Consider the following 26353-nt stretch of genomic DNA (forward strand, 5'->3'; position numbering starts at 1 on the left):
ACGTCATCAGGGAAAATGAAACCTACACCTGCTTTGCCTGCCATCTTTCTTGACATGTCACAGCCTCAACTTCTGGAGACCGCATCTCAGTAAAGTCGGTGAAGCCATTGGCTTTGGAGGCACTAAAGGAGAAGGGCCGAGTGGTAATTCTAGCAGGCATGTGGTTTTTGCAAGGTCCCTACTCCCCTGTCCAAAGACTAGCCACACGCCACAGTCATTCTTATTTTGAAAAGTACTGGACACTTATCTCCAGTATATTGCCTTGTAACAATCCCCTCATCATGCCTGGATCATGAAACTCCAGAGGCCTTCATTGACTTTTCCTGGAACATCTCCAAGTTTTTCCACATTACTGCTTGCTTTGTGGATGGATGATTATTGAGGTCAGTCTGACAAAGGCGACTAGGTTTCTCTGGTCAGGATGCCCTTCTCCTTCCTCCAACCTAGCCCAAACTGGCCCAAGGAAAATGAGTGTATTGACCCATACTTGAAAAGTTTATAGGAAACATGTGTCAGGCATGGCTGGATCCAGGGTCACGTTATTCCAGGACACCATTTCCTTCTTCCTTGGCTCTGCTTTCCTCCAGGTTGACTCCGTTGCATAGGGGCAGGTTCAAGTCCAGAGAGACCTTATCTCCCTGCATGACTCTGAACCAGCGTCTGTGGTCAGGGGGCGTAATGGGCTGAGTGCATTTGAACTGAATAAACTTGCCCATCTGTGGAGCTGGGGGCTAGAGTCCACTCTATCCAAACTGAATGGGTCAAGAGTTGGGGTGATACCTCCTAAATAATTCAGGGTACTGTTACCAGAAAAAGTTTGAATGGATGCTGAGCGGAAAACTTGGCAGAGGTCTGTGTGTCATCTTTAGGATTTGTTGAAGAGTCTTGTATTTGTTAGGGGAAAACTCATTTAGAGTTCTCTCAAGGTAACAAAATGACTTGGTGTTTGTATGCACACTTAGATCTATTTATGAGAAATCCTATACCCCCCCCCAAATTTGAAGTGGCTTGTAAGACTTCATATTATGTAAAAAGATGGGAAGTGAATAATGAAGGAAATTAGAATAAAGAGGAAAGCAAGATAGACCTGTAAGATAAGATGGGGGTAAGGGTAATCTCACAAATTTCAAAACTGGAAGATCCTACGAGATTGGTAGACGTGACCTGCAAATTTGGCTCTGAGGTTCCCAGGAAGAGTATTAGATCCTGTACAAAGGGGGAGAGAGAGAGAAAATGTGTGTGTGCATGTGCCCATATACCCATATGTGTGCAAGCCCCTCTGGGAGTGGAGACCCTGAGAGGCCATGGGAAGATAATGTGGTCTGGGGTATCCTTAGATTCATTTCTTTTCCAAACTCCTGGGATGCTTGCCCTCAGGAATGTTACGTCTTTGCTCTCAGCATTGTGTTAGGAAGCAAAGCAAGCAGACCAGGATTGAAACCCCCATACTGCTGGGTTCCTTTCAGGAACAACTGAAGGGCTAAACCGTGTTCCCTTTGGTGGGAGGCAGTAAGATGAGTCACTGCTGTGATGGGGGCAGAATAGGATGACCTTGGTTGTAAAGCTAGGCTAATCTGGAAAATGGACTCATGCCTGGACCGTGACTCACGTTCCTGTTTACAAACGAGCCCTGTGGAGAAGGGCAGAGAGGGAGACTCTGCTTCCCGGATGGAGACCAGAGATGTCCAGGGCTGGGCACCCGTGCTTCCTCTGGGGCTTGGGCTGTGCTTCCTGGGGGCAGACCTTGGGCTTCCTGCAGTGGTGACTTTCAGTGTCCAGCCACGGGGACAGTTGCAACTCATGAGGGCAATGGCGAGGCACCGGTTTGCAGGTGATATGGCCCCTTCTCATTTTGGGTATTCACATGCTTTTGGCTGGTTTAATCCACCTGGAGAAACCACCCCCCCCACCATCAGAGGATGCAGTTGTCTGAGAACCATGTAAATTATTCTAGAAATGTGGCTGCTGTTTCACAGATTTGTCCGCTATTTCCATTGCTTTTCTAACTCCTAGTCTTCAGTGCCCACCATGCTCATTCTGCTATTTAGTGAATATCAGAACATAAAATATTGGGTATTGTGCCCAATCTCATATTCTTAATTTTGAATTCTGTTTTTTGGGGGGGGGATTAAAAAGGGTGAAAAAATTTGTTCATGGGGATTTTCCTTCACATAGAACTTTTTAACAACTAGGGTAGAGAAGACATAATTCTTTATCATGAACAAAAAAGTCATAGGTCTTTTTTTTTTTTTTTAACAAAAATTAGAATGATATTTCCTTGTTGTGAAATAGCCGTTCTTGGACCCCAGGTCGCTCTTAACACCGATCAATTCTCTACCCCGTTTTTAGAGCAATAGTCAACATCTGGACAGGAAGATGTATTTATGTAACAACAGTATGAGTTGAGTGAGACCTGGTTCTGGTCCCCCTTACCCTGCCGTCTACTAGCTGTGTGACCTTGGGCATGCTCCTTAATGTCTCTGAGTCAGTTTCCTCCTCTGTAAAATGGGCACAACAGGACCCACCTCACAGGGTAGTTGTGAGGAATGCTGGAATGACACAGATGTTCCTGTCTAGAACCCTAAGCAGAGAAGCAGCGCTCATCACAGGGCTCTGGCTGAGTTGAAAGCAGTAGAGCACTGACTTCTGAGCACTTGGGGCTGGTGCTCCCAGATCCTTGAAGGGGTCCAGAGACGCCGGTGTGGTTGCAGCTCTCAGGTTGCAGCCTGGCAGAGGGAACAGTATTAAGAGAGCTCCCCAAATAGCTCTGGCATGGAACCCTATGCAACTGCATTTTTGTAGGGTAGAAATATTGACTCGGCCCAAATGTTCATTTGGAGTTTTCTTTAGAACCCGGATGAACTTCTGGGCCAACCCAATAGCAGCAATATTACATGGTTTAAATTAATGGATGATTCGGTAAGGTAAGTTGAGAGAGAGGGAAAATGCTAGCCAGCAGGCTTCTAGGAAGAGGGAGTGATGGGCAGAGTGGGCAGAATGGGAAGGGATGCCCCAGAAAGGCTGCCTGGAAGAGGCTGTGTTGAAGATGTCTCTGGCAGGGTCCCCGAGCTGGCCGGCAAGGACTCGGGAGAGTTCCGGGTTCGAGCGGGGCACCGCAGTCCTCTGCCTCCTGGAGTTTGTAGAGAAGCGGGGGTTGGCGCAGGACGTCAAGCTGGGGGCCGTGAATGCCTTGCTGACTGTGCACGCCTCCCTCCCGAGCCTCACTCTGTTCCCCTTTCTTCCTGGCAGCAGTGCCCCCTCCCTTGCTGCACTCAGGGACATGACTGTCAGCACTTCTACCCCCCCTCAGACTTCACTGTCAGCACTCAAGTCTTCAGGGACATGAAAAGGAGCCACTCCTTACAAAAGGTTGGGGAGCCCTGGTGTTTGGAGGTAGGTCTCGGAGCAGAATGACGGTATGAGATGAGCGGGCTCTGGACGGAAGCCACCCATGCGCACGGCTTCCTTCCCGCTGGGGCAGGACCCATCCTCCGTGGCCCCTGCGTCCTGTCACATCACCGTTACGTTGGCTGCCACGATGCCAGGCTGGCCTGACCACGGATAGGTTTACCATAGCCGTAACAGTGCCAGTTTATAAGGACAAGGGGAAGGGAGGTGCTGCCATGAACCCAAGGCGGTGGGCTCCTCGTTGAAGCCACATGGTCTAGCATCATGCGTGGCTTCCATAAGAATGATGAACAAGGTCATCCCGTTAAACTTGACCCCGTGGAAACGATTTCCTAGGACTCTTCAGAGCTTCCAGTGGAAGAGAAGGTATCACCTGAACTTGGCCTTTGTTCTTCATTCTTTAGAACTTATCGATTTTCTTTTCACATCCAGGGTGCCAGGCTCTGTTCACCCTTTCTGCAGTGGTGCTTCCCGAGGCAGCAGTGTATGGCTTTTCTGGCAGATGTCGCTCTCAAGGACAGGAAGCATTGTTAATTTCCTTTAAATAATTCAATCCGATGTCAATACCTCACACTGCCCCGTGCCTGGGAGTGACAGTTCTCTTCAAATTAGTAGTCCCAAAGAATAAAGAACATCCAGAACATGTTTTCATCCTCAGAAAAGCAGAAGTCAACGCAGATAAATACCATAAAGTTAACTCTCTAAACTTAAACAGTGCGTGATTTAGTAACTCATGCTAGCTTTTGACTTTTTTCCTTTTTGAAAAGCCAATTAGTAGAGCCTCTGTCTTTGATAAACATTGATTGTGTACCTACTGTGTGCTGATTGCCCTGCAGCATGTTAGGGCTGCAGGGACAGAAAACAGCAGAGGCCTAGAGTAATACGTTACATTTGTCGGTGCGTCTTGCCTTTGGAGAGGGAAAAGGCGGGTGAAATCATCCTGAAAAGCGTGTCCTAATTTAAAAAGTAGTAAATAGCCCTGTAAGAAAACAAGACACAGGTAGAGAAACATCCAAATGTTTCATCCAAATGCTGGAGAAAATGTCAGCACATCCCTTTTTTACCTAGTTGTGAGCTCTTAATATTTGGATGCATTTCTTTCTTGTCATTCATGTGTCTGCAGTTTAAAAATGGTTTGCAAAACATTTGTAAAACATGGAATGGCTCCTTACAGAGTTTTGTCTTTTCACTCGGTTATTCTCGTACACTATGTTATGTCTTAATTCTGGTTAGTTACACGGTGTCTTCTGGGGCTCTTCCTGTCTGATTAGTCCCCTCTGACCAGATGTGACTAAAGCTGAAGATGTGTCTAGGGTCTTTTGAACCACCCCCCCGCACCCCACCTCTTCTGATGAGCCCTGTGCTTGGAACCACTGGGGCCCATGTATGAATACAGCCCGGGTCTTTAACTGGCCTGAGTCAGATGGAGCAGGAAGGCTGACTTCTGTGTGGCAGCCCTGGCCTGCAAGGAAGAGCTTTTTCTCAGCAGCCCCTCTTTGGTTTGGCTTTTAATAAGCGCCTCTGTTCATCCTAACTATGGATGATAAGGCCATACCGAACATAATTATTCCTCCACCAGGGCCTGGCAAATGGTAACTCATTAATCTTTGGTCAGAGTTACACGATAGATAAAGGAGAACCAGGCACCCATTCTGAGTTAAAGAAAACGAAACAGAAACACCGAGTTTCTTCCTTATAACTCGAGATCCGCAGGCGCCGACGCCTGTTTCTCAGCTTGCTGGCGCCAGTTTCTCAGCTTTGCCCTCAGGACAGGGAAGCATCTCTTGGGGAAGAGCCAGTTACCCCGGCCTCCCAGATGGGGGACTAAGTCCCTAAGTTGTGAACAGACCAGACGCAGAGACACCACTTGGGCTCTGTGACCTCAAGCGAGTTACCTACCTGCTCTGTGCTTCAGTCCCTCGTCAGTGCAGGGGGAGCCGACATGAGCTGTTGTGAGCCTCAGTTGCCCTGAGGCATGTGGAGCGGGAACTTGGCCAGAGGAGCCCGTGAGCTGGGTCTGGCACGAGCGTCTGGCAGGATCCAGGGGAGCCGCACCCTGGCGGTGTGTCTGTGTGGTGGGCTGGCCTCTGGTGGGGCAGTGCAGTCCTGCTGCGTGGTTTCCACACACAGCTCAGGGGCACTCCAGGTGTTTCTGGGGAGCATCGCGGAAACTGCGCACGATCAGAGGAGGCAGAACCAGATTTGAGTCTAGCATTCTCTCACCTCTGCTGGCAAGGTGCTTCATCTGTCTGTGATGCAATCCCTATGTCTGTTAAAAAGGGATGATGGTAGAATCCCTGCCCCAGCCTCCTTCGCTGGGCACCTCCCAGGATCCCTTGAAATCCTGATCAAAGAGACTTTAACACAGCACCTCCTACGGTCCAGGCAATTCTCTAAGGGATTTGTGTATTTTAACTCTTGAAAACCTACCAACAACCCTTAGAGGAAGGTGCTGTGGTTTTGTCATTTCGCAGATGTACCACAGAGAGGTTAAGTAACTTGCTTAAGATTACACAGCAAAGGGGCAGAGCTGTAAAACTGCTATTAATGAAAGATCATGGCAGTGGTCCATGGTTTGGAGCTTTCCCCACCAATCACCTTCCACTCACTAAAGGAGATTGGGCTAGGTCCTGCTCAACACCCCGCCATCTCAGGAGCTGCGAGGAGACTTATGATTCAGGATATCTAAAGTCCAGTCTTCGGTTTATAGGTACCACGTCTGGGATCCTTTCTAACCCATCCATTGGCCCTTCTCTCTCTCCCTTGCGAGTCAGCTTGATTCTAACCCTTTAGCTCTCTCCTCAAGGGAATTAAGGTTGGTAGACCAGTTTAGTAAATATGAGTAAGAAAGTCAATATCCACCTGGGCAGGCATGAGTCACTTCTTTTAGTTAGCTATTCGTGGCCACTTTCAAGCTCACCACACAAAGTCATTACATTGAGGCTATTACCATGTTTAATAGTGACAATAATAGGGTGTGACCCATGGCATAAATGCATTCAGATAAGAAAGAAAGTGGTTTTTTTTTTTTTTTCCTGTAATTGCTTAGTCAATACCATTTTCACGGAAATGCTTGCAAACAAACTTTTAAAGAGGTCTTTGTTTGAATCCTTCCCTTATTCTGTGCTTCCTTCCTCTTGAAGGGCTTTTTTGAACTTTTCCTAATCAGTGGGCTGGGGGTTAGCAGGGTGATACCCTCTGTCCTTTCTGATGTTTTGGTCTACTGACCTACCTTTTTGCTGGTTTTGAGCCTAATTTTATTTCATTTTTAGGTGTGTGTGTGTGTGTGTGTGTGTGTGTGTGAGTGTGAGTTCAGGAGAGGACACATTATTGCTGGTTCTTGCTTATTAACTTCTCAGCTTAGACATTTAAGGGGGAAAAAAGACTTTTGCTAACTTTGCAAAGCTAGTCACATAGACAGGGAGTTAACCATTTTGGTGAGAGGAAATGAAACTTTTCTTAGGTTTATTAGACCACATCCTATGAATCTGTGGCTTATTATATGTCTGATTTCTAAAAAGCATGGCATCATGGCCAGAGTTTTATTTTTGCTTATTAGTCATTGAAACATATATAGATATTGCTTCATTTCCTTAGTTCTATGTTTTTCAATATGTTAATGTATGGAAAATCTGGGTTTACACAACAAAGTACATTAGAAGGGGGAAGTATTAGTCTCTGCATTACAACTTTGGATTACCAAGTATTCTGTCCAGCTAAAATGTTTAGTTCATCCTCCCCCTCCTGATTACATAAAGAAGCAGGATGAGAGAAAACAGGTAAAATGTTCCAGAAAGGCAAAATTAGTATTTGGACATGGTTTCAGTCTTTTAAAGGATGTGTTTAAAAAATGAGAGGTAGGCTTGTATTATATATGTAGTTCTTTCCTGTCCGTCTGGCATTTCTGGTAATAGAAACCCTTTCCTGTGTATCCTGCGAAGACTCTTGGTAAAATGTCCAGCGATGTCCACCCTAGAACTGGATCTCTCTCAGTATGTTTAGTCATTGCCCCCGTGCAAACCCACTGTTTCTAAAGTTCCACTATTACAGTCTGATTGCATCTCATGCGGGAAAGAGTGCAAGCTGAAAATAACAAAGAATGGCTGTGGACATTCCCTCATGCCCCCATGATGTATATGACCTGTGGCTTAGCACACACAGCCCTGGAGCATTCTGTGCAAGCCGCCCAGCAAATTCACTCCCTTCCCCAGAGTCATTCTCCCCGTGGGATGACTGACTAGTGGGACCACCCGTATTATTTTGTTATCTCTCGTTTTTCTTTCTGGAGATCTTCCTTGTTGAGTTCTTCTAGGTTAAATGGGTGCGTGGATTTCCTCTGCCAAATTCAGCTCCATGAGTGTAAGTGGGCATCACGGTGCCTGACTGGAATTCCTGACACCTCAGAGAAGCCACACTCCCAGCGCATGGTGAACGTGGTGTGGTTTCCCATGCCACAAGTCAGAGCCCTGCAGGGTTGACACAGCTTGGCCACTGCGTGCACAGGGCTCCCTACCAGGGACACAGGTCCAGAGAGGGAAGGGATTATTCTGGGCCTCGTGTCCCTTGTTGACCATTCCTTGGACCGAAGGCATGTACATTGATCACTTCTTATACTATTCTCCACCCTGGAAGCCCAGGCAGTGTACATGAACATGCTTTAAGGACCCCCTCCCTTGGAGGGTGGGGGCGTTCTCTGGCCCTGCATCCAGCCTCTGGGCCCCCCTGAACCCCGCCTGGACGCCACAGGCTGGATCACTGCTCCTATCTCTGTGACCGCCTCCCTTTTCCCCATTCTTTGTGAGTCACATGTTTTCTCATGTGACGAAGGTCATTAGTAGCAGAGACTCGGGCCTTCCATGCGTGACATCTCGTCATCCACACAGTTTATTGGTTTGGGATCCTCCCCTTTTGCAATTCTGTGAGGTGACAGGTCAGTCTTTAATGGGCTGTGCTGTGTCAAGGGAGAGTTTAAATTAACCTTCAGACTTTTTATACCTCACAGGGCCCCTCAGATCATAATACACGGTCAGTATTTGAAGAGAGGGAGGGGATGCTTTTTACTCACGGTTTTGACATTCTATCGAATCCGCCTGTCTGTCTGTTTCTCCGTGATGTGATACCTCTGTTTCTCTACTTTCCTTTGATGATGTCAGTGAAGTAGATGTTTGGAATTTGGGAACAGAGAGGAACCACGCTTCAGCCCAGACTCTGAAACTTAGTTTAGTCGTTTTTATTGAAAGGAGATTGTCAGGTCAGCAAAGTGGAAGATCTTAGTTTCTTGGTTTCAAGCCAGCTCTATGCACCTGACCCAAAAGGTATCTGCTGCTGCTAGTTTTGCAGGAGCTGATTCTAGGCGCTACCTCATCTTTTATTCTTTATTCCACTCTTTCCCAGCCTTCTCCATCACATCACTGAATGCCCACTTCAAACCTGTTTGCATTAAAGGAATGTAGTAGTTCCGAAAACAGTTTTTTGATGTTGGCTTGGGGAGTAAGGTGGTAGAAGTGTTATCTTCTCTGATAAGGCCAGGTTCAAGTTTTGACCACCCTTTCCTCAGGCTGTCCTTTCCCCATCAGTGACTGGCTGCCTCTGCTTGAGCCGCAGATGGGGAAAGGAGGTGGCCTCTATCCGGCCAAGGAGTTTTGAACTCTTTGTTAACAACCTCCTGGGGTGTATGTGTGTGCTATGTTCTTCTGGGGCCCCGCCACCCCCAGGGTGCTCACAGCTCGGCAGCATTTTTCTCTGGAAAAGTCTAAATAGCAGGCCTGTTTGGGCTCAGAGTGAAAGTTTCTGTTTTGGAAAAGCCAGTTCCTTCCGATAAGGGAGGGTGGGGATGAGGAAGGAACTAGAGACGCCAGAAAAAGAAGAAGTGAGAGTCCAGGAGGCGAGGAGGCGGCGGGGTGACCAGGGGACACGTGCTGCCCGCTGCGTTTGTTTCCCAGCCCCACCTGTCACTTGACTGCCCAGCTTTGCCGGAGCCCCCTGTGTGGCAGCCCCTGGTCCCCAGCGGGGACCTCTTGCTGCTTCAAAAAACAGAGCTGGCAGGAGATGGTGTTGGGTTGGACATGATGTACGGGGCTGGGGTCAGAGGGAGCATGCAAGCGCTCAATCACCGAGTGCTCAGCCTGGACTCTGCCCATCGGGTTTCTGGCAGGCCCGGGTGGTTCTCCGGCAACCAGTGTGGCCAAGGAGAGGTGCTCTTTTCCCTGGGAAAGGAGAAGCCCCTCCACCCGAAAGTACAAGAAACTCATAATCATCCAGGAGATCCCAGTTCACAGCTCTGCCTCTTGGATAAGTTTCTTTCTTCCTGCCCTTCTTTTTTAAAAATAAGAACCCAGAAGAAAGCTGGGTGGAGGCGAGAGGGAAGGGCAGCTTGCTGATGATGCTTTTACTGGCTTCAGGAATCCGGGCAGTTCCTGAAGGGCAGGTGGGGCATTTCTGTGCCCGGCGGGGCAGGGACAGCAGTGTCTGGGCGTGGACTCGCAGCTCTCATGATGTAGTGATGTGTAGGCTTCTAAAGAGACTGGGACATTAGTTTCCTTGACCCCGTCTTGCTGGGGGCAGCAGAGTGGACTCAAGTCGGGTTCCTGGTGGGGACCTCTGCTCCCTGCAGTCTTGCTTGGTGGGGTCACCTGCAGCTGTCTAGTTTTTGATTTGCACTTCCTGTGTATGCTTCCGTGTCCCTGATTCTAGGTCTTAGGAGCAGGCTTCCTTGGCCATGTGGGGTTTTCAAAAATTATATTTCAACATACACAACAAAATTGGCCTTTTCTTTTGGTCTACAGTTCTGTGAATTTTAGCATCAGTTTGTATTATCGCCACTACAGTCAGGGTACAGAACAGTTCCGTCACCTTACACACACTTTTGTGCTACCCTTTTCAGGTCACAAGGGATGTGGGGTTTATTTTTTTTTAATTTTTATGGTTTTCACCTTTGAAAGGTATCATTGACCTGATCTGTCTCTTTCATTCAGAGGCTGACTTTTCATTGTCGATTCTAAGTTTTTGCTCTGCTCTTTCTCCACCAAGAGATGTAACCAGAGTACCTTTCTTGTCAGCCTCTGACTGACATGGTGAGTTGGGTTGTTTGGTTTTTGTGCTGGCTGTTTTTGCCCACACCCGTAGGATGCTTTGGGCTAATTCTGACAGTGGCCAAAGAACGCTATTAACTAGTTTGCCGACCGTCTAGGCGGCCTTGTGAAGGGAAACGACTTCTGGAGTATTCTGCTTTGAATTATCTATGTTACTGTCTCCCAGATGTCAGGACCGATGATCAAGCTTTCTTGTTGTTCAGCTGCTCAGTCGTGTCCGACTCTTTGTGATCTCGTGGACTGCAGTACACCAGGCTTCCCTGTCCCTCGCTACCTCCCAGAGTTTGCTCAAACTCATGTCCATCGAGTTGGTGATGCCATCCAACCGTCTCATCCTCTGTGACCCCCTTCTCCTCCTTCTCTGAAATCTTTCCCAGCATTAGAGTCTTTTCCAATGAGTCGGCCCTTCACATCAGGTGGCCGGAGTTTTAGAACTTCAGCTTCAGCATTGGTCCTTCTGATGAATCTTCAAGGTTGATTTCCTTTAGCATTGACCAGTTTGATGTGTAAAATGAAGATGGTGCGTCATCTGCAGATTTGTTGACCCGTGTGGCTCTCCCAGACTGTCCTCACTTGTCTGACTACTTAGGTGAAGCCAGAAACAGTGTTGCTTCCATGATCACCCATGCCTCCCCAGCCAGGTTCAGGAACAAGCTGGAACAGCCGCGGGAAGGCCAGAGCTGTGTGTCACCTGCTGTGGTCAGCCCTTCTGCTTTCTTCGGGAAAAGGGAACTGCAGGCATGTTTGTGTGGTACACGCAGATCCTGGGTACGTGCCTATCCTCTTGGCAAACGAGGAGAGGTGACCTCGAAGGTCCCCAGCTCAGAACGTCACACTTGACTGAACAGTTGATGGTGCCTTTGCGGTGGATTTTGCTGGGAAAGGTGGCAGCAGTCGCACACTTGTGAGATCTGGCGTAATCTGATTCCTGCCTTTGTAATTACTTGGAGACTTGCCATTATAGCCAGTTGAGAAGTGGGAACAGTGACCCAGAGCAGAAAGCAGAAATTATAGGGGTGGGAAGGGGAGGTAACATCCAGAAACACAGTTGTAACTCTCCTGGCTTTCTGGGATGGAAAACTGCTTTAGGATCAGGAGAAAGTGTTAGAACCACCTTCTAAAACATGTCACGCCTTTTTCTGGTCTGTATGCCCACTCCTCACTGCTCTCTTGACAGGCTGAAGGAACCCCTCAGAGTGTGGTAGAGTCGGGGCATCCAGGGTTTAGTTGAGAGGAGTGAGTCTGCTGATCAGAAACTACCTTTGTCTGGCAGCAGGATTCTGTAGAGGAATGTCCTCCAGGTGCAAGAAGAATGGTTCTCATTAAAAAAAAAAAAATCCCACAATAAACAAAGTAACACGAGCGTGGATGTCAGGACGAAACCAGGAGAATAGAACAGCTCTCAGACACAAGACGCTTTTCCACATCCTGATTGACAGGACAGGGGCGCTGTGGAAAGCCAGGGCTGGCGTCATTTTCACACGTGGAGCAAGTGTAAACCATGGGGCTGGGGGGCCTTCACTCTGGGAGATGCCAGAGAAGAGCTTACAGAGTGATCATTCTCCCTCCAGAGGTGCTTACCGTTTGTCTGATCGATGTCGGAAACATGATATCATTTCTACCAACATCCACATAAGAAGGTTTCTTTCTTTTTTTTTTTTTCCCCCTTTTCTTATTTGGGTGACAGATTGCATGTTAGGGCACTAAAAGATGAAAGCACTAAATATTTGCTTTAGAAAAACACAGCGAAAGACTCTCATCCTCCCAGCTGAAAACTGATGGGCTTAGAATTCCATTAACAAAAACGACTGTCTGCAGTTAAATGTATTGCCACCCTCTGGGCACGGTTAACAAGAGGGGGAGAAAGTGGAGGTCGAGGGGTGGAGGACTGTACAGGATTCTTTCTCCCGGGGAGTGGAATTAGGGCCCTTTCGTCGACATGGAGGTCCAAGGTAGCCCAGAGAAGTGCCTTCCTCCTTCTGTCATGTTGAGCTCCTCCTTCTGGGCCTTTTCAGTGGATTTCCTCTCTATAAAAAGGATCTCTTTGTTATTCCCTCTTTCAGATGTAATGATAAAGTCGTAATTCTTACAATCCTCTTTGGCGTGAGCTGTCTTGCCTCAGAAGAAGAGAGAATGCGTTTTGGCACTTGTTGATGGTTCTTGCAAGGTCTGTTTAATGGGATGATTAAGAGCGTGAATTCAAACCCTGCCTTTGCTACTGACTGGCTGAGTGATCGTGTGCATGGTATAGTTTCTAGAACTCAGTTTCTCCATCTGTAAAGCAGGGAGATTTTTATATATCTCTTCCTTTGTTGGGAGATTTCACCGAGTTAAGGTGGTGTACATGTCCATCTGTCAACATCTGTTGTTCTTTAGTTGCTAAGTTGTGTCTGATTCTTTTACGACCCCATGGACTGTAGCCCGCCAGCTCCTCTGTCCATGGAATTCTCCAGGCAAGAATACTGGAGCAAGTTGCCATTTCCTCCTCCAGGGGATCTCCCCAACCAGGGATTGAGCCCACATCTCCTGCGTTGGCAGGTGGATTCTTTACCACTGAGCCACCAGGGAAGCTAATGTCCTATCAACATTAGCTCTTACATTCATTCTCAGTGGGTATTTTAAAATTCATCTCTTTTATTCAAAGGAAAGAAGGATGCACCCTTTCTCTGGTCGGGGTATGATATTAATGAGTTCAGTTTTTTTGTAAATATTCTTGTTTCACACTTACCAGCTACTCTATCATAAGAGGAAACACTATTTTTTTCCAATTTTGTATATACCTAAGCTAGTTGTAATGTTTATTGAGTGCTTTTCCATGAACCAGCTCTAGTTTAAGTGGTTTTTCATATGTTAATTCATTTCACCCCCCCAACCCCCCCAAAAGTTAAGAACTATTTTCCTCATTTTTAAAGAAAAGGAAGCTGTGGCATAATTTTTTTTTTTTAATTGCCCTTGGTTCTACGGAGAGTAATCTTAGGGCTGGGCTGTGAAGGCTAGATCTTGCCATTTGGAAAGCCAGGGTGCACACCTCATCAGTGCACTGCCAGCCTCCGCTCTAACATGTGAACGGTCCTAGCTCGCCAGGATCGTGCATGGGAAACACTGAGCAGATACACAGATGCTCTCCAGATCTGCTGCTTTATGATAGTTGGGAAGAAAAATCTTCATTACCGGAAGTTGTGGCTTCTGAGTCTCTCAGCAGTTGGCAGCATATATTTTTGATTTGTTTTGTTTTGTGTGTGTGGTTTTGTTTTTTAAATAATTAGAAACAGTTAGACTCTCCTTACCACCCACAGTAAAAATTGCTTGGATCCCGCAAATGAAAGAAAAAAAAAAAGTCCATTTGGTAGAATGATTAAAACGGGATTTTCAAGAGGAAAGTTCCATTTTTGAGGGTGAGCTTTAGATGTGTAAAGGCTTAGGGATTTCACGCTTTTCACCTCCCCCTCCGTCTGAATTCAGAATCAAATAGTGTTAGGGGCTGTTGCCAATGATGGGAGGGATTACCCACAAGATGGCTCTGGGAGGAAACCGACATTTTTTTGTACTTATTAATGGTATGTCTTTTGTGTGAGTGGGTGTGAGGACTGAGGAGGAAGCATATATTTACGTGGTGTGTGGTCCTTTCTGCTTCATTTCACAACCTGTAATGCTGAGCTAGGGAAGAAGAAGCCTTAGCACAGCCATGAGTTTCCATTGTAGGGATTGGATCATTGAGGCAGGAGGAAGCCAGGCCTTTTTCCATGTCAGGAGGACTGAATCAGAGTGGCTGGGACTCCTGGTTTTTAGGACTCTGTTCTAATGATGCCCTCACTTTTATACACACAAAATGGGTACCCTTGCACATATGTGGTTCGCCTCACTCTCCCCCCTCTCAGACAAGGGTCTGAGTTGATGTCTTTGGCCAAGTCAGACATGCTGTCCATTTGGAGATCCCTTGCCCCTCACATCCCCACCAAAACTTCCGTGTCATTCTAAGACTGTAGCTAATCACGTGAATGACTTCCTAACCCTTGTGGGTTCTTGAAGGGATTCGCCTTTGTAAGAGAAGGAACGTCCCGCTTGGAGGGCTGTCTGTGTGTCCCATTGGAACCCACGTTGCTTTTGACTTCTCTCCTATGATCATTCCCAGGGAGGCCCCCTCTTGCCATCCTGACTTGTTTAAATTTGTGGGTTGTTGGCAAGCCATTTTTTGATGCTATTCTCATAGCCAGAGGCCAAGATCCCTTGTGGAACAGTGCCTGAGTTTAATGGATGTCATCTGGACGCCAGGGAGGGGCGTAGAGAAGCGCTAGGGGAAAGTCTTGGACGTGAGGTGCTGCCCCTTGATGCTTGTCTTCATCCCTTTCGGGGCAGAGCATTCAGAGAAGTGGCTTTGGTGCTCTCACGGCATTGTGTACTGTATCTTCTCATTTTAGGACAAAAGGTTCAGTGTCCTAAACGGACTTGTAGATGGCCTAAAGAATACCCCGTAAGCCACCCATTCAGCTTGGTCTTGAATATCTCAACTTTATAGAGCTCTTCCCCTGGTTATGAAGCCAGAAGATCTGGCCATGGCTTTTGTAACACTAGGTGATGCTCCAGGAAGGATGTCTTTACTTTTCTGGCTGTCTGGGGGTTCGGTTCTCAGGCCAGGTTCTAAGACAGACAAGACAGTATCATCTTAGCTTGATTTAATGAGCTTAGCTTCAGATTCAAGGGAGTCTAGAAGTTACCGGGGCTTCCTTGGTGACTTCGTGGTAAAGAATCCGCCTGCCACGGCAGGAGACGAGGGTTCAATCTCTGCGTCGGGAAAAGATCCCCTGGAGAAGGAAATAACAACTCAACTCCAGTATGCTTGCCTGGGACACCCCATGGACAGGGGAGTCTGGTGGACTATAGTCCATGGGGTCACAAACGAGCTGGACACAACTTAGCAGCTAAACAACAGGGAAAAGTGAATCAGGGCTGCAGACAGTCTTTCAGACATTAGACTTCCGACTGATGGCTGTTACAAAGCCTTGACTTTGTGGGACAGGCGGATAGTCTTCTTGTAATGATGAAAGCTTGCAAAATAGGTTTTAACATCCAGAGTGACTAGACAGGAGCGCCAGCAGCACTTGGGGACAGCGCACGTTCGCCAGGCACTGCTGGGCAGGTGCTATTCTCTGCTGGGGATGAGGTGGGAGCAGGATGGACTGAGTCTTTGCCTGCAAGGAGTCGCCCTTCTAGCTAGAAGTAATGACTTGAGTCCCTCGGACATTCTGCTCCCTTTTGGTCCCTGCCCACCCTGAGGTCTCCTCCTTTCTGAGGGATCATCATCAGAAGTTGCCTCCTGGGCTCCTGGAGAACTCAGAACTCCCTCCATGATGAGATCCTCCATCTTGGTGGGAATGGTCTCCATAATGAGGCTTTCAGGAAAAGCCATGTTGAAGAGAGGGTGTGATCAGAGTGGACAAGGCCGCTTTCAGAGCTTGGGAGGTTCTGACCACAGACTAGATGCCGCCAGACCCACGTCTCTGCTTCTTCACCTCTTGCTTCTGCGTGACCAGCATCCTTTTGGTCTCACCCTCCCTCTCCTCTTCCCCAAATTCATTTTCCTCATCTCAGGGAATTTCTCACCATATTTACATTTTTCTTTGTTCAACATCAAATCTTTGTCTCTGTTCCCATCACAAAGATCTGTAACATACATACCTGGTTGCCAGGCATGCCCTGCCCAGGCTTCAGGCAGAGCAGAGTCTCTGGCAATTCCGGCCTCTTACAGTTTATAAGAAGGGGAGAGAAAAGTAATTTTAAAGTGCCATAAGCTGGAGTTGTTTAGAATAGGGCAGGCAGCCCTCAGTCCTCTGATGAGCAATGTTTTTAATTAGAATCCTGATAGATTAAGAAAATATGTGGCCTCTTGATTTGAAAAAAAGCAAAAACGTTGCCTGGGGAGATTGACTGGGATGGTCTCACAGGTAAGTTCAAATTGAATGTTGCTCAATAGGTAGTAGGCTGATGGTAAGGTCATTGTATATATGCGCCTGGGCTTCTGGCGCCAGACAGATCAAATAACTCAGGTCACAGAAATGGACTTGAGTGACCTCAAAGTATTAATGCAAACAATTCTTTGAGCCACTGACCCCAAGCAGAGGGAATAGACTTGTTCCTTCTGGTTCGAGTAGGTGGATGAGTAGAGACAGTTATAAAATCTTAGAATTGCCAAAGCCGAGTGGTAACTCAGGCCTCCTTGTGCCATCCAGTCCTCTCTGTAACCTGGGGAAACCAAGGCCCAGAGAGAGGAGATGACTTCGTGGAGCCAGAGAACGATGGAGTCAAGACCACCAGACTCCAGGCCGCTCGGATTTTCTCCTTCCGTCCTGCCAGCCTCTGATTCAAGGTGGAGTTTGATTTTTGCAGACCTTTCATGTTAAGTGGCGTTCATTTTAAGCTCCTTCTGGGTCAGTGTGTACAGTTGAGTATGTTCAGTATGAATTCGCATATTTTCCTCTTAGAGGCTGAGTGTCTCTGAGATGCCCCAGGCGCTCGTGATGGTGATGAGGATGGACTGTACAGTCATCTGCTTGGGGTTCACGAGGGAGAAGTGAGCTAGAGACTCTTAGGGAGTCATAGAAACTCTTCCAGCGATGAATGTGCTTTAGCAACATGTAGGAAGTCAGATCTTACGTTCATACGTGCATTTTGAGTTAACTAGTCTCTGCTACAGGATTATTTCTACAACCCCACCGACCTTCTTTCCCAGGGAACTCATCTTTGGGAATCCTTTTACAGGGTTGCTTTCTGGGCTTATGTCTAAAACTCGGAGAAATGTATGAAAATGATCCTTTAAAATCAAGTTTGATACCAGCCTTCTATGATAAACCTCAGAAAGTGTCTAGGTTGGGCACTGCCAGTACCTGATATGAGGGCAACCCTGACAGACAAGAAGAAGGCATTCAGGAGTTCAGCGGTGATTTTTCAGTGTTTGCTGAGAACTCGGTTCTGCCCCTTGTGGTCCCATGTCCTGTGACAGAGCTGGTGCTCTGGGTCAAGTTCAGCAAGTTTGTTTTGACTAGCAGCCCGTGATGGGAGTGAAGCTCTCATTATGTAATGTTAAACTGGTCCGGAATGTCAGCTGGGCTAGGCCTGCCAAAGCTTGAAGAGTTGATTGGGAATGGGCTATGTTTAGTGTGACTAATCCAACTTGGCTGGGGAAAGGGGTGGGTAGGTGTCTCTCTGAGGAGGGAGGGAGGTATGATTTGTGCTATTTTGAATGTTAGCACTTTGTGTAAACTGTGCAAGACCCCGCCCCCACAATCCCCTGGGGGGTGGGGGAAATGTTCAGCCTTATGACCAACTAGTAAAATCGAGGGCCGTTGACTGATAACCCAGTGTTGCCGTGGAAAGCTGTGGGCAAGGCACCAGGGTCTGTGTATCACTTGCAACCAAAGAGTTCGCATTTTCAGTTGATGTGAAACGGTGTTTCTTAAACACCTAGCCTGTACCCATCAAATTTTGCTTGCAGTGGTAGCCAGTAATTTAAGCAGTTACACAAAGTAGATCCTGGGTTCCTTAATAAAAATAGCAGCCAACCCTAATAAAAAATTTAAAGCAGAGAAAGAGGTGGGCTATTTTCCTAATAAAGGTTCGAAAAGTATAATTTAAGGTCTGTCTAATGACTGACCTTCTTGGTCTTTATTTGGGAGTCTTTTTCTCCCTCTGCCCTCATGGTCCCCCACCCCTACCTCCCATCTTCCTCTTGGATCTTCTTAGGGGACAAAAGAATCCCATTTTTATGTTAATGTCTTTCATAGAAGGTAGAAATAATCTGGAACCCCTGTTTGCACAATGATCCTGAAACACAATGTGGTCCCTACCCCGGCCAGAAAAAGGTTGCATTTTGGTGAGCACGGCAGAGCCCAGCCTCTGCATTGCCCGAGGTAAATGGCCGGGGTGGGGGTGGAGCTTGCTTTTGTTTCTTCTCTGATGAACGATAGTAAAGTGTTCACTGAACCTGGAAACACCTCCCTTTGTGTCCAGTGCTCTCCTAACACAGGCTGTTAAACTTGGGGCCATCGCTCTTGGTGGGGGATTGAATGGGGCCATGGTTGGGGGGAGGGGCTCACACGGAAGCCATTGAGGGCATGGAGATGCCGTTGTTTTTCTGAGTAGTGAGAAAGGGAGGAAGACCGTGGGGACCTCTAGGCATCAGTGAAGCCAGTGCACTGACTGCATTTCCAGGCTTGCATTTTCTTCGAGGATCTCCCGACCTGAGTGGTTCGGCAAGGTCAGCCTGGACAGTAAGCTCCCAGGAGAGTAGAGACCTGGTGCCCACTGTGTGCTTCTGCGTCGTGGACCTTGTTTTCCTCCACATTTGCGGGATGCTGCCCGCCTTGGGCCTACCTGTAAGTCTGCAGGGCAGTGCTGTTCTCCAGGCAGCGGAGTTTAAAACATTTGTTAAAAATCACTCACTCCACCTTAGGGATGACACCCAGTTCCCTGCCAGCAACGTTTTTGTGTCGCTTCCCTTTTGCCATCTGGTCTTCAGAGGCACTTCTGATCTTAATTATAGCATTCGGCCTCTGTTTATTTAAAACTCAGAAGATAAATAGGCTATCGAGAGTTTATCTTCAGTCATCGTGCCAGCATACCTACCAACTGTCCCCATAGTTAGTAAAGCGCATCGCTACGATCCCTGCCGACAGTGTTTGCACACACACACACGCACACACACATGCAGGCCATCTAAACTGATGCGTTGATCACAGGCGGGAGTGTACAGCCAGCTTCCAAACTGCTGTACTGGCATCTTCCATCGAGCACCTCTGCTGTGCAGTGTTGCCTGGAGGAAATTTTAGTTGTAGAACTGGGAGGAGTTCGAAGACCTAGGTTCACATTCAGACTCTGCCACTTGCCCTATTATCTCGAGAAATTATTCCCTAGGAGCTTCCGTTTTGTCCTCTGAAAATACAGGGACAGTGGCATCAGCACCTGGAGGGATGTGGGATTTAAATGAGATGTTCATGGAAGGGCAGGGAACAGCTTTTAGGCATCGTTGCAAAGGGCCGTCTTTGCCATTCAGTGTTCCGTTGTAGAAAGTGAGACCTCATGGGGCTTCAGTAACCTGCAGGCTACAATGCAGTGGCATCCACTGTCTGTTTTTAGAAACATAACACTTACAACAGTTCATTTTGCTGTTTTATTTTTTACCTCTGATAATTTTTATATTCTAATTAAACAATGGTTTAAATCAGAGTATGTAATATCTTGAAAGTGAAAGTGAAGTCGCTCAGTCGTGTCCGACTCTTTGCGACCCGTGGACTGTAGCCCACCAAGCTCCTCCGTCCATGGGATTCTCCAGGCAAGAATACTGGAGTGGGTTGCCATTTCCTTCTCCAGGGGATCTTCCTGACCCAGGGATCGAACCCAGGTCTCCCGCATTGCAGGTAGACACTTTAACTTCTGCACCACCAGGGAAGCCTCCGTTCTTTTAAAACATGCCTCTGGCTTGAAGACCGTAACACACTTCACAGAGATTAACTTTGCTATACTTGAAAGTGAAAGTTGCTCAGTCATGTCCAACTCCTTGCAACCCGTGGACTATACAATCCGTGGGATTCTCCAGGCCAGAATACTGGAGCAGGTAGCCTTTCCCTCTCCAGGGGCTCTTCCCAACCCAAGGATCGAACTCAGGTCTCCCACATTGTGGGCAGATTATTTACCAGCTGAGCCAGGAGAGAAGCTCAAGAATACTGGAGTGGGCAGCCTTTCTCTTCTTCAGGGGCTCTTCCCAACCCAGGAACTGAACCAGGGTCTCCTGCATTGCAGGCAGATTCTTTACCAACTGAGCTATCAGGGAAGTCCCTGAGCTATCTATCAGGGAAGCTTCCTTATTGCTGTACTTAACACTTTGAAAATACAGTCGTTGAAGCCACTAAAGAGACATGTTTAGAAAATGTTTAAAAAAAAATGAGTCTCATTCTCATTTTAAAGCATGGTTATTGCAGACTTCTATCCCTGCATTTAAGAAACTCTTCTGTTAGAGAAATCAGTTCTTATAGATCTCTTGATAACTATTTGCATAGGAGTAAAGTTTGCAATTTTTAGAAAAATAGTATCTTTGTAGATCATAATGAACTTTTAGTCTTTAAACTAGGTTGTGGTACCTTTTCATCAGATATCACATCTGAACAATTGTTTTTAAAAAATCAATTTCAGGAACTGTATTTAAAGAATTTTAATCCCAGTATGTGCTTTGAAATATTTAATTATAGAAATGTAGAGATTGTCTATTTGGAGTTTAAGTTGTTTTTTTTTAAAGTGTTTTCTAATAATAATGTTTTTATATATAAATTCCTGCAATTCTTGAACATCTCAGTGCTTCATTTGTTCTGTATGTTTTATATTAAGACACAGTGATAACCATGTAATAAACACACTCTTTTGGTAAAGGAAACTTCTCCTTATAAGCCTGGCTGACCTAAAATTATAGTGAAGAATGACATAGATTCTAATGGCTGCTCTTGACCTCTACATCTATATATTTTATCTAATTTATAGTTGGAAAAGTAGCTAAAAGCATTGAGTTTGTGCCAGTAGTTTGGGGAGTTGTAGTTTATATAGCCCTGGAATTAAGTACAAAAGTACCAGAAAGACAACGCTATGTACTGGGTCAAAAAGAAGAAATTAAATTAGTGTTAGCTGGTATTCAGGGGCTTCCTGGTGGGTCAGACAGTAAGAAATATCTGCCTGCAATGCAGGAGACCTGGGGTTGATCCCTGGGTCAGGAAGATCCCCTGGAGAAGGGAATGGGTACCTACTCCAGTACTCTTGCCTGGAGAATTCCATGGACAGGGGAGTCTGGTGGGCTACAGTCCATGGGGTTGTAAAGAGTCGGACACGACTGAGCGAGCAACTAACAGTCACTCCCTGAGTGCCAGTGATGTTTATGTTCAAAGCATAGATTAATTTGGCCAAGTGTATGGATCAAACAATGAAATAGTCAACAACTCTGAGTTCAGGATGGTGTGAAAAGCTTGGTATCTGAATGTTACTGCATGTTCCCCAAGTCTGTGATGTTCTCTGACCTCCAGTGCAAATAGCTCTTCATCAGTAGGTGATTCAACAGCATCATTTAGCATTTGGGATTCTTTAAAAACTACTAAAAAAGGGGTGATAAAAAACTTGTGCTTCTTCTCTAGCGGATAAAGGCTAGATTTTTCAGGCTTTTCAATAACTATTTCTGGGGCAGAATAATTGGCATTAAACATTGGGCTGAATAGTCAGAGAACGGGTTTCTGTTTGGCTCTGACTAGATTATTCCATGAGGATCTTCCAGGAGGGCATCTGGTAGCACTTTGACACTTGTAAATTATTACCTCGCTCTCTGATTGTAAGTTCCCCGAGGGCAAGGACTTTTTTCCTCTGATTTATCTGGAGTGCCTAGAATACTGCCAGGTATGCAGAGACACCAGATCAGTACTGACTGAATCAGTGAGTGAATCTTGAAGGGTGAAATGTAGGGAAGCTTCCTGCCTTGGCTGCAGTAATTTTTCCTCCTTTTCCTTTTTCATTTGCTGAAGTTCCTAACCAGCTAATCTCAAATGCGTTCTCCCAAATCCCCCGAGCTTGTTTGTTTTTCTGTCTATAAAATGGGGCTGTTGTCATGCAAGACTTTATTTGATTATGAGAAATAGTCCCTCCCAAACTTCCTTGAACAGAGGTGCTAGACAAAAACAAGATGGTTTTGAAAAAACACCGCAGTCCAGACTATACTAAGATGCTTGGTCGCATCCGAAACCAGTTTCACAGTCTGCTTTAGGCGGGCGGTTGCAACATGCTTTCCATCTGTGCCTCATTGAAGGGAGCAAACTTGAGCTCCAACTCCACACTGTGGCGGGAACATTGGCACCACTGCTCCTTCCCCAGACAGCCCATGGGTGTTGCTATGGTGGAGGCATGACATAATTTAATTTTACTTTATTATTTTCTGGATGTGCCCATTGTATGCTAGCCTCTGGGTGTGTTTGCAAGGAGCTTATTTAGCAAAGAAGTAGAGACTGGGTTGTCTATAAAGCTATCTTGTCAGTGTAAGAGTCAGGCATGTGTACACACACACACACACCCTCTCCTTAGGCATCCAGCATATACACACCCCCACACCCGCTTTGGCATCCAGCAGCAACCAGTACTGGCCAGGGGTGAAATCATTACCATTCAGCAAGCGGCTCAAAACACTCAGAAAGACCTGCCTTCCTAAAATCTCCTCCCCTTAACCCTGTAATTCCCCATGGCAGCAGCTTGGGGCTTGAGCATGTGTGAATCTAATTTCTCAAACACGTGTGCAAAGGGCATAGCGAGTCGCCGTGCTTATTTAGTAGAGTTGAAACCCACTTCCTGGATTTGGGTGACTTTTCTTGGCTGTGTTCCTCAATTTGCTATGAAACGCAAAGGCTGAAACTCCACAAAAACGTCATTTGTTTGTTAATGAAAACCATGGATGGGCTCATTCTGTCCTGGGCTGTCACCTTCTCTCTAATGTTTTGGTGGCAAGTTGTCTTTATGTAGAGGTGAGCAATCATGTATTTTAAGCATGGGAGGTGGTAAAAGGAGGTGAGTTTGGCCAGTGTCCATATATTCAGATCCTTGGCCTTAAAAAAACAAAACAAAACTAGAAGGGGCTTTTCCTTTTCTATGCTTTTTGTATGTCCATGTTGTTTATAAAATGACTTCCCTTCTTCTTAATTTTTTGTAAGTTTATTTTTATTAGCACCTGCATCTTTTTGAAAAAATTCTATTGCAGTATAGCTGATTGAGAATGTTGTGTTTCTTTGTGTAGCAAAGTGACTCAGTTATACATACATGCATATTTCATATTCTCTTCCATTATGATTTGCCACAGGATATTGAATATAGTTCCCTGTGCTAGTTAGTAGGAGCTTGTTTATCCATCCCATGTATAATAGTTTGTCCCTGCTAATCCCAAACTCCCAATTCATTGTTAATTTCAACTCTTGGTTCTAGACGACACAGTTCCCTATAAAACAGATTCCCTTCATTCTCACCAAATTACCTTATTTTTGTTTCAGCAGTATCTAATTAGGGGCCTCATGGGTGACAGGAGTCTTTTTTTTAGTTCTGTAACCAAAAACTCCACCCTAGCACTAGCCATCCAGGTCTGCCTTGTTGAGCCAGTGAAACCCTGACAGGTTGTGGGGTCTTTCCATCCCTCCCTGCAAGTCAGTGGAGAAGACAGAACCAGTTCTCTGTCAGTGTGTTATTCTGAAATATTTAAATTTGACCAGATCAACAGCTTCTCACTTTTCATTGCATCTTGATGTGCTTATTTCCCCAGAACTTGATCAGTGCCTATGAGGACATAAATCAAAGGGGAGTAAGGAAAGGATCCTTCTTTCCAAGGTGGATGGACTGGATGCAGTGGCCAGGTTGAGAAGTTCTGAGGGGACCTTGAGAAAGGAAGTGTGCCCCCTTGAGAAATTGTGGCCTGCCATTCCTGTGTATCTTTGCACCCATTTCTCCTAGTCCCAGGGAGCTTTGCCGTCTCTCTCCTCTTCCTCCAGCATTCAAAGAAATTAATTTTCCTTTGTTTCCCCATTGTCCAGATTAGAGAAACTGGAGATAAAAGATGTCACTCTGGGCATCTTGAAACCCAAGGATTTATACTTTATCTGGCCAAGGATCTCATTTTTTAAGAGAGGAGGGAAACTAAATAATTGAGTCGAGTATTTCAAGATGTTAAATCTAAAAAAAAAAAAAAATCAGCCTTAGTCAGTCACTTTTACCTTGAATTTCCCACCGTGATTCCATTCTTCGAAAGCTAGGATGACCATCAGGGAGGGTTTAGCTTGGTCAAGTATGGTCTCAATAGTTTTAAAAATCTTATTAATGACCCCTCTAATCCTGCGAGTTTTCAGGAGAAAATCTTGATGAACAATCATGGAATTGCTTTGCCTGGTAATGTCTTGTTTATTGACAGTATCCCCAGCTGAGCTCTCTTGGTTAATACATTTTCTCTGGCACTGCTCTGGGTTTTTTTGTTTGTTTTTGTTGTTTGTTTTAAACCTGAAATGCTTATCAATAGGTTGCAGGGTTAGGAAAATGGCATGTTATGTAGCATTTTCCCAAGGAGTGTTTAGAGAATACCAAATATGTCATGGTCCTTGTGCTAAGAACATACTACCATTGTGATCTCCGTACAGGAATTTGCTTTATTGACACTGATGTGTAGGTTCCAGAGACTCTAGTTGACATTCTTTTGCATCCTGATCAGAAACCCTGACTTTCTGGTCCTTAGCAGAGAATACATCCCTTGATGACTTGTGGGTGCTCTTAGTGGAGGCAGTGATGTGTGGTCTTGCGAGAAGTCAGAACCTCAGCAGGTCTGTGTTTCCCTCCAGCATAGAGCTTTGTCATTTCTAATGATGACAATCCATCAGTCTCCACAGTTCAAAAATGAAGATAAATTGAATTAATATATGTGAGTTAAATGACTCATTGATATAATTATACTGTGAGGATTTCTTCAGTGTAACCTAACACATTTAGTGGTGTTAATTGTAACGGCTTTGCATGGGAGCATTTAATTTCATAAGCAAACAGAATAATTTATTAAATCTCAAAAAGCTATTTCAAGGCCTAGATGTAGAGAGAAAGAGTGTGTATTTAACTTGCTGTTGACTGTGGTCTGAGTATGCTTTGCTTCATCAAATTGGAAATGGCTAAGATTTTTTTTTCTAATTTCAACTTTTATTGGTGCATCCTCATATGTGCCCAAGTCAATAGTGAATTGAAATGAAAGTGGAAATGGGTACCATCCAGTAAATCTTAATAAGTTATTGAAAATTGAAGAGCACTGAATAATAAAACAGTTCTAATTGCAGTTAAAACTGTATTGGCGGCAGATATGCCTGAACAAGGATGATAAAACAGCCGAGGAAGAGCATTGGATGGCAGAATCGAAGAAGGGTAATAGATTAAATGCAAAACTCAATTCAAATATTTTGTGAAATGCAGGCATGCTGTGTAAACCTATTTTTTGCTGAAAAGCATGTTTTCTCTTATGTCAGAAACGATCACAGGAATCCTTTTAATATTCATTTAAATAGTTTTTAATTGGCTTCAGAGAGTTTAAAGTTCAGCATGAAGGTGAGATCTAAGCTTACTAATTAGATAGAATGCCGTTTGACTCAAAGAGCAGACTTGATAATTAAAGAATTTCATACCAAATATACATTTGGAAAACATTCTTTTCACATCATTGAGGTAAAAATGGTTTTCCTGAAATTCTTCCTATTCTTTTTCCAAGAGAAATATCTCTTACAGAAGGATTATAAAACCTCACGTCACTTGTTAGAAACGAACACGAACAATCTGTATTTTGGAGCAAACCTCTCATTTGATTGTCGCATAGCCGACATCCGCTGTTCAGGGCATTCTGATATATGTATTTTTTCTGTCCAAGTGGAATTCTGACTTGCTTGGAACATTGTGATGAACACAAGTTGTTGTGTCCTGTGTTTTTCTCCCACTAAGTTGTTTGAAGCTGTTGAAATGGAAGGCTGAGGAGAGGGGGCACTTAAGCAGTGAAGGGTTTTTCTTTGTAAATAATAGATCAAGAGCACTGGATCTGTATCTAATGGAGCTGTGTGCGGCCTCCGTTTCAAGGACAGCGCGAGGTTTTAAAATCCACAACCACCGACCAGCCCGTCCGAAACCTGTGGTCAGTTTTGTGAATGTGTGTGTGTCTGCTTGCTTCTTGCCGTGACTCCCCCTCACCCCCGCCCCTCCCCCCCACCATACATGGTTTGCTGTAACGTCATACTTTATTTCATAAAGCTAAAGAAGACCCAAACAATATTTTATAAACATGT

General features: G+C 45.7%; 1 protein-coding gene across 50 annotated transcripts in view; it reads left to right on the forward strand.

Moving 5' to 3' along the window:
• The window catches only part of TCF7L2 (transcription factor 7 like 2), a 200875-nt gene that overhangs the window by 122523 nt on the left and 51999 nt on the right, over positions 1–26353 (forward strand). For 22 of the 50 annotated variants that reach the window (XM_069567163.1, XM_069567123.1, XM_069567166.1 and 19 more), the window contains one exon: positions 3250–3393. The exons of the other annotated variants lie outside the window; for them this stretch is intronic. In XM_069567163.1, the coding sequence (XP_069423264.1) occupies positions 3250–3393 (144 nt within the window). The remainder of the gene's footprint in view (positions 1–3249; positions 3394–26353) is intronic. 50 annotated transcript variants of the gene reach the window in all.

The sequence above is a fragment of the Ovis canadensis genome, chromosome 22 (assembly GCF_042477335.2).
Source record: "Ovis canadensis isolate MfBH-ARS-UI-01 breed Bighorn chromosome 22, ARS-UI_OviCan_v2, whole genome shotgun sequence".
Lineage (NCBI taxonomy): Eukaryota > Metazoa > Chordata > Mammalia > Artiodactyla > Bovidae > Ovis > Ovis canadensis.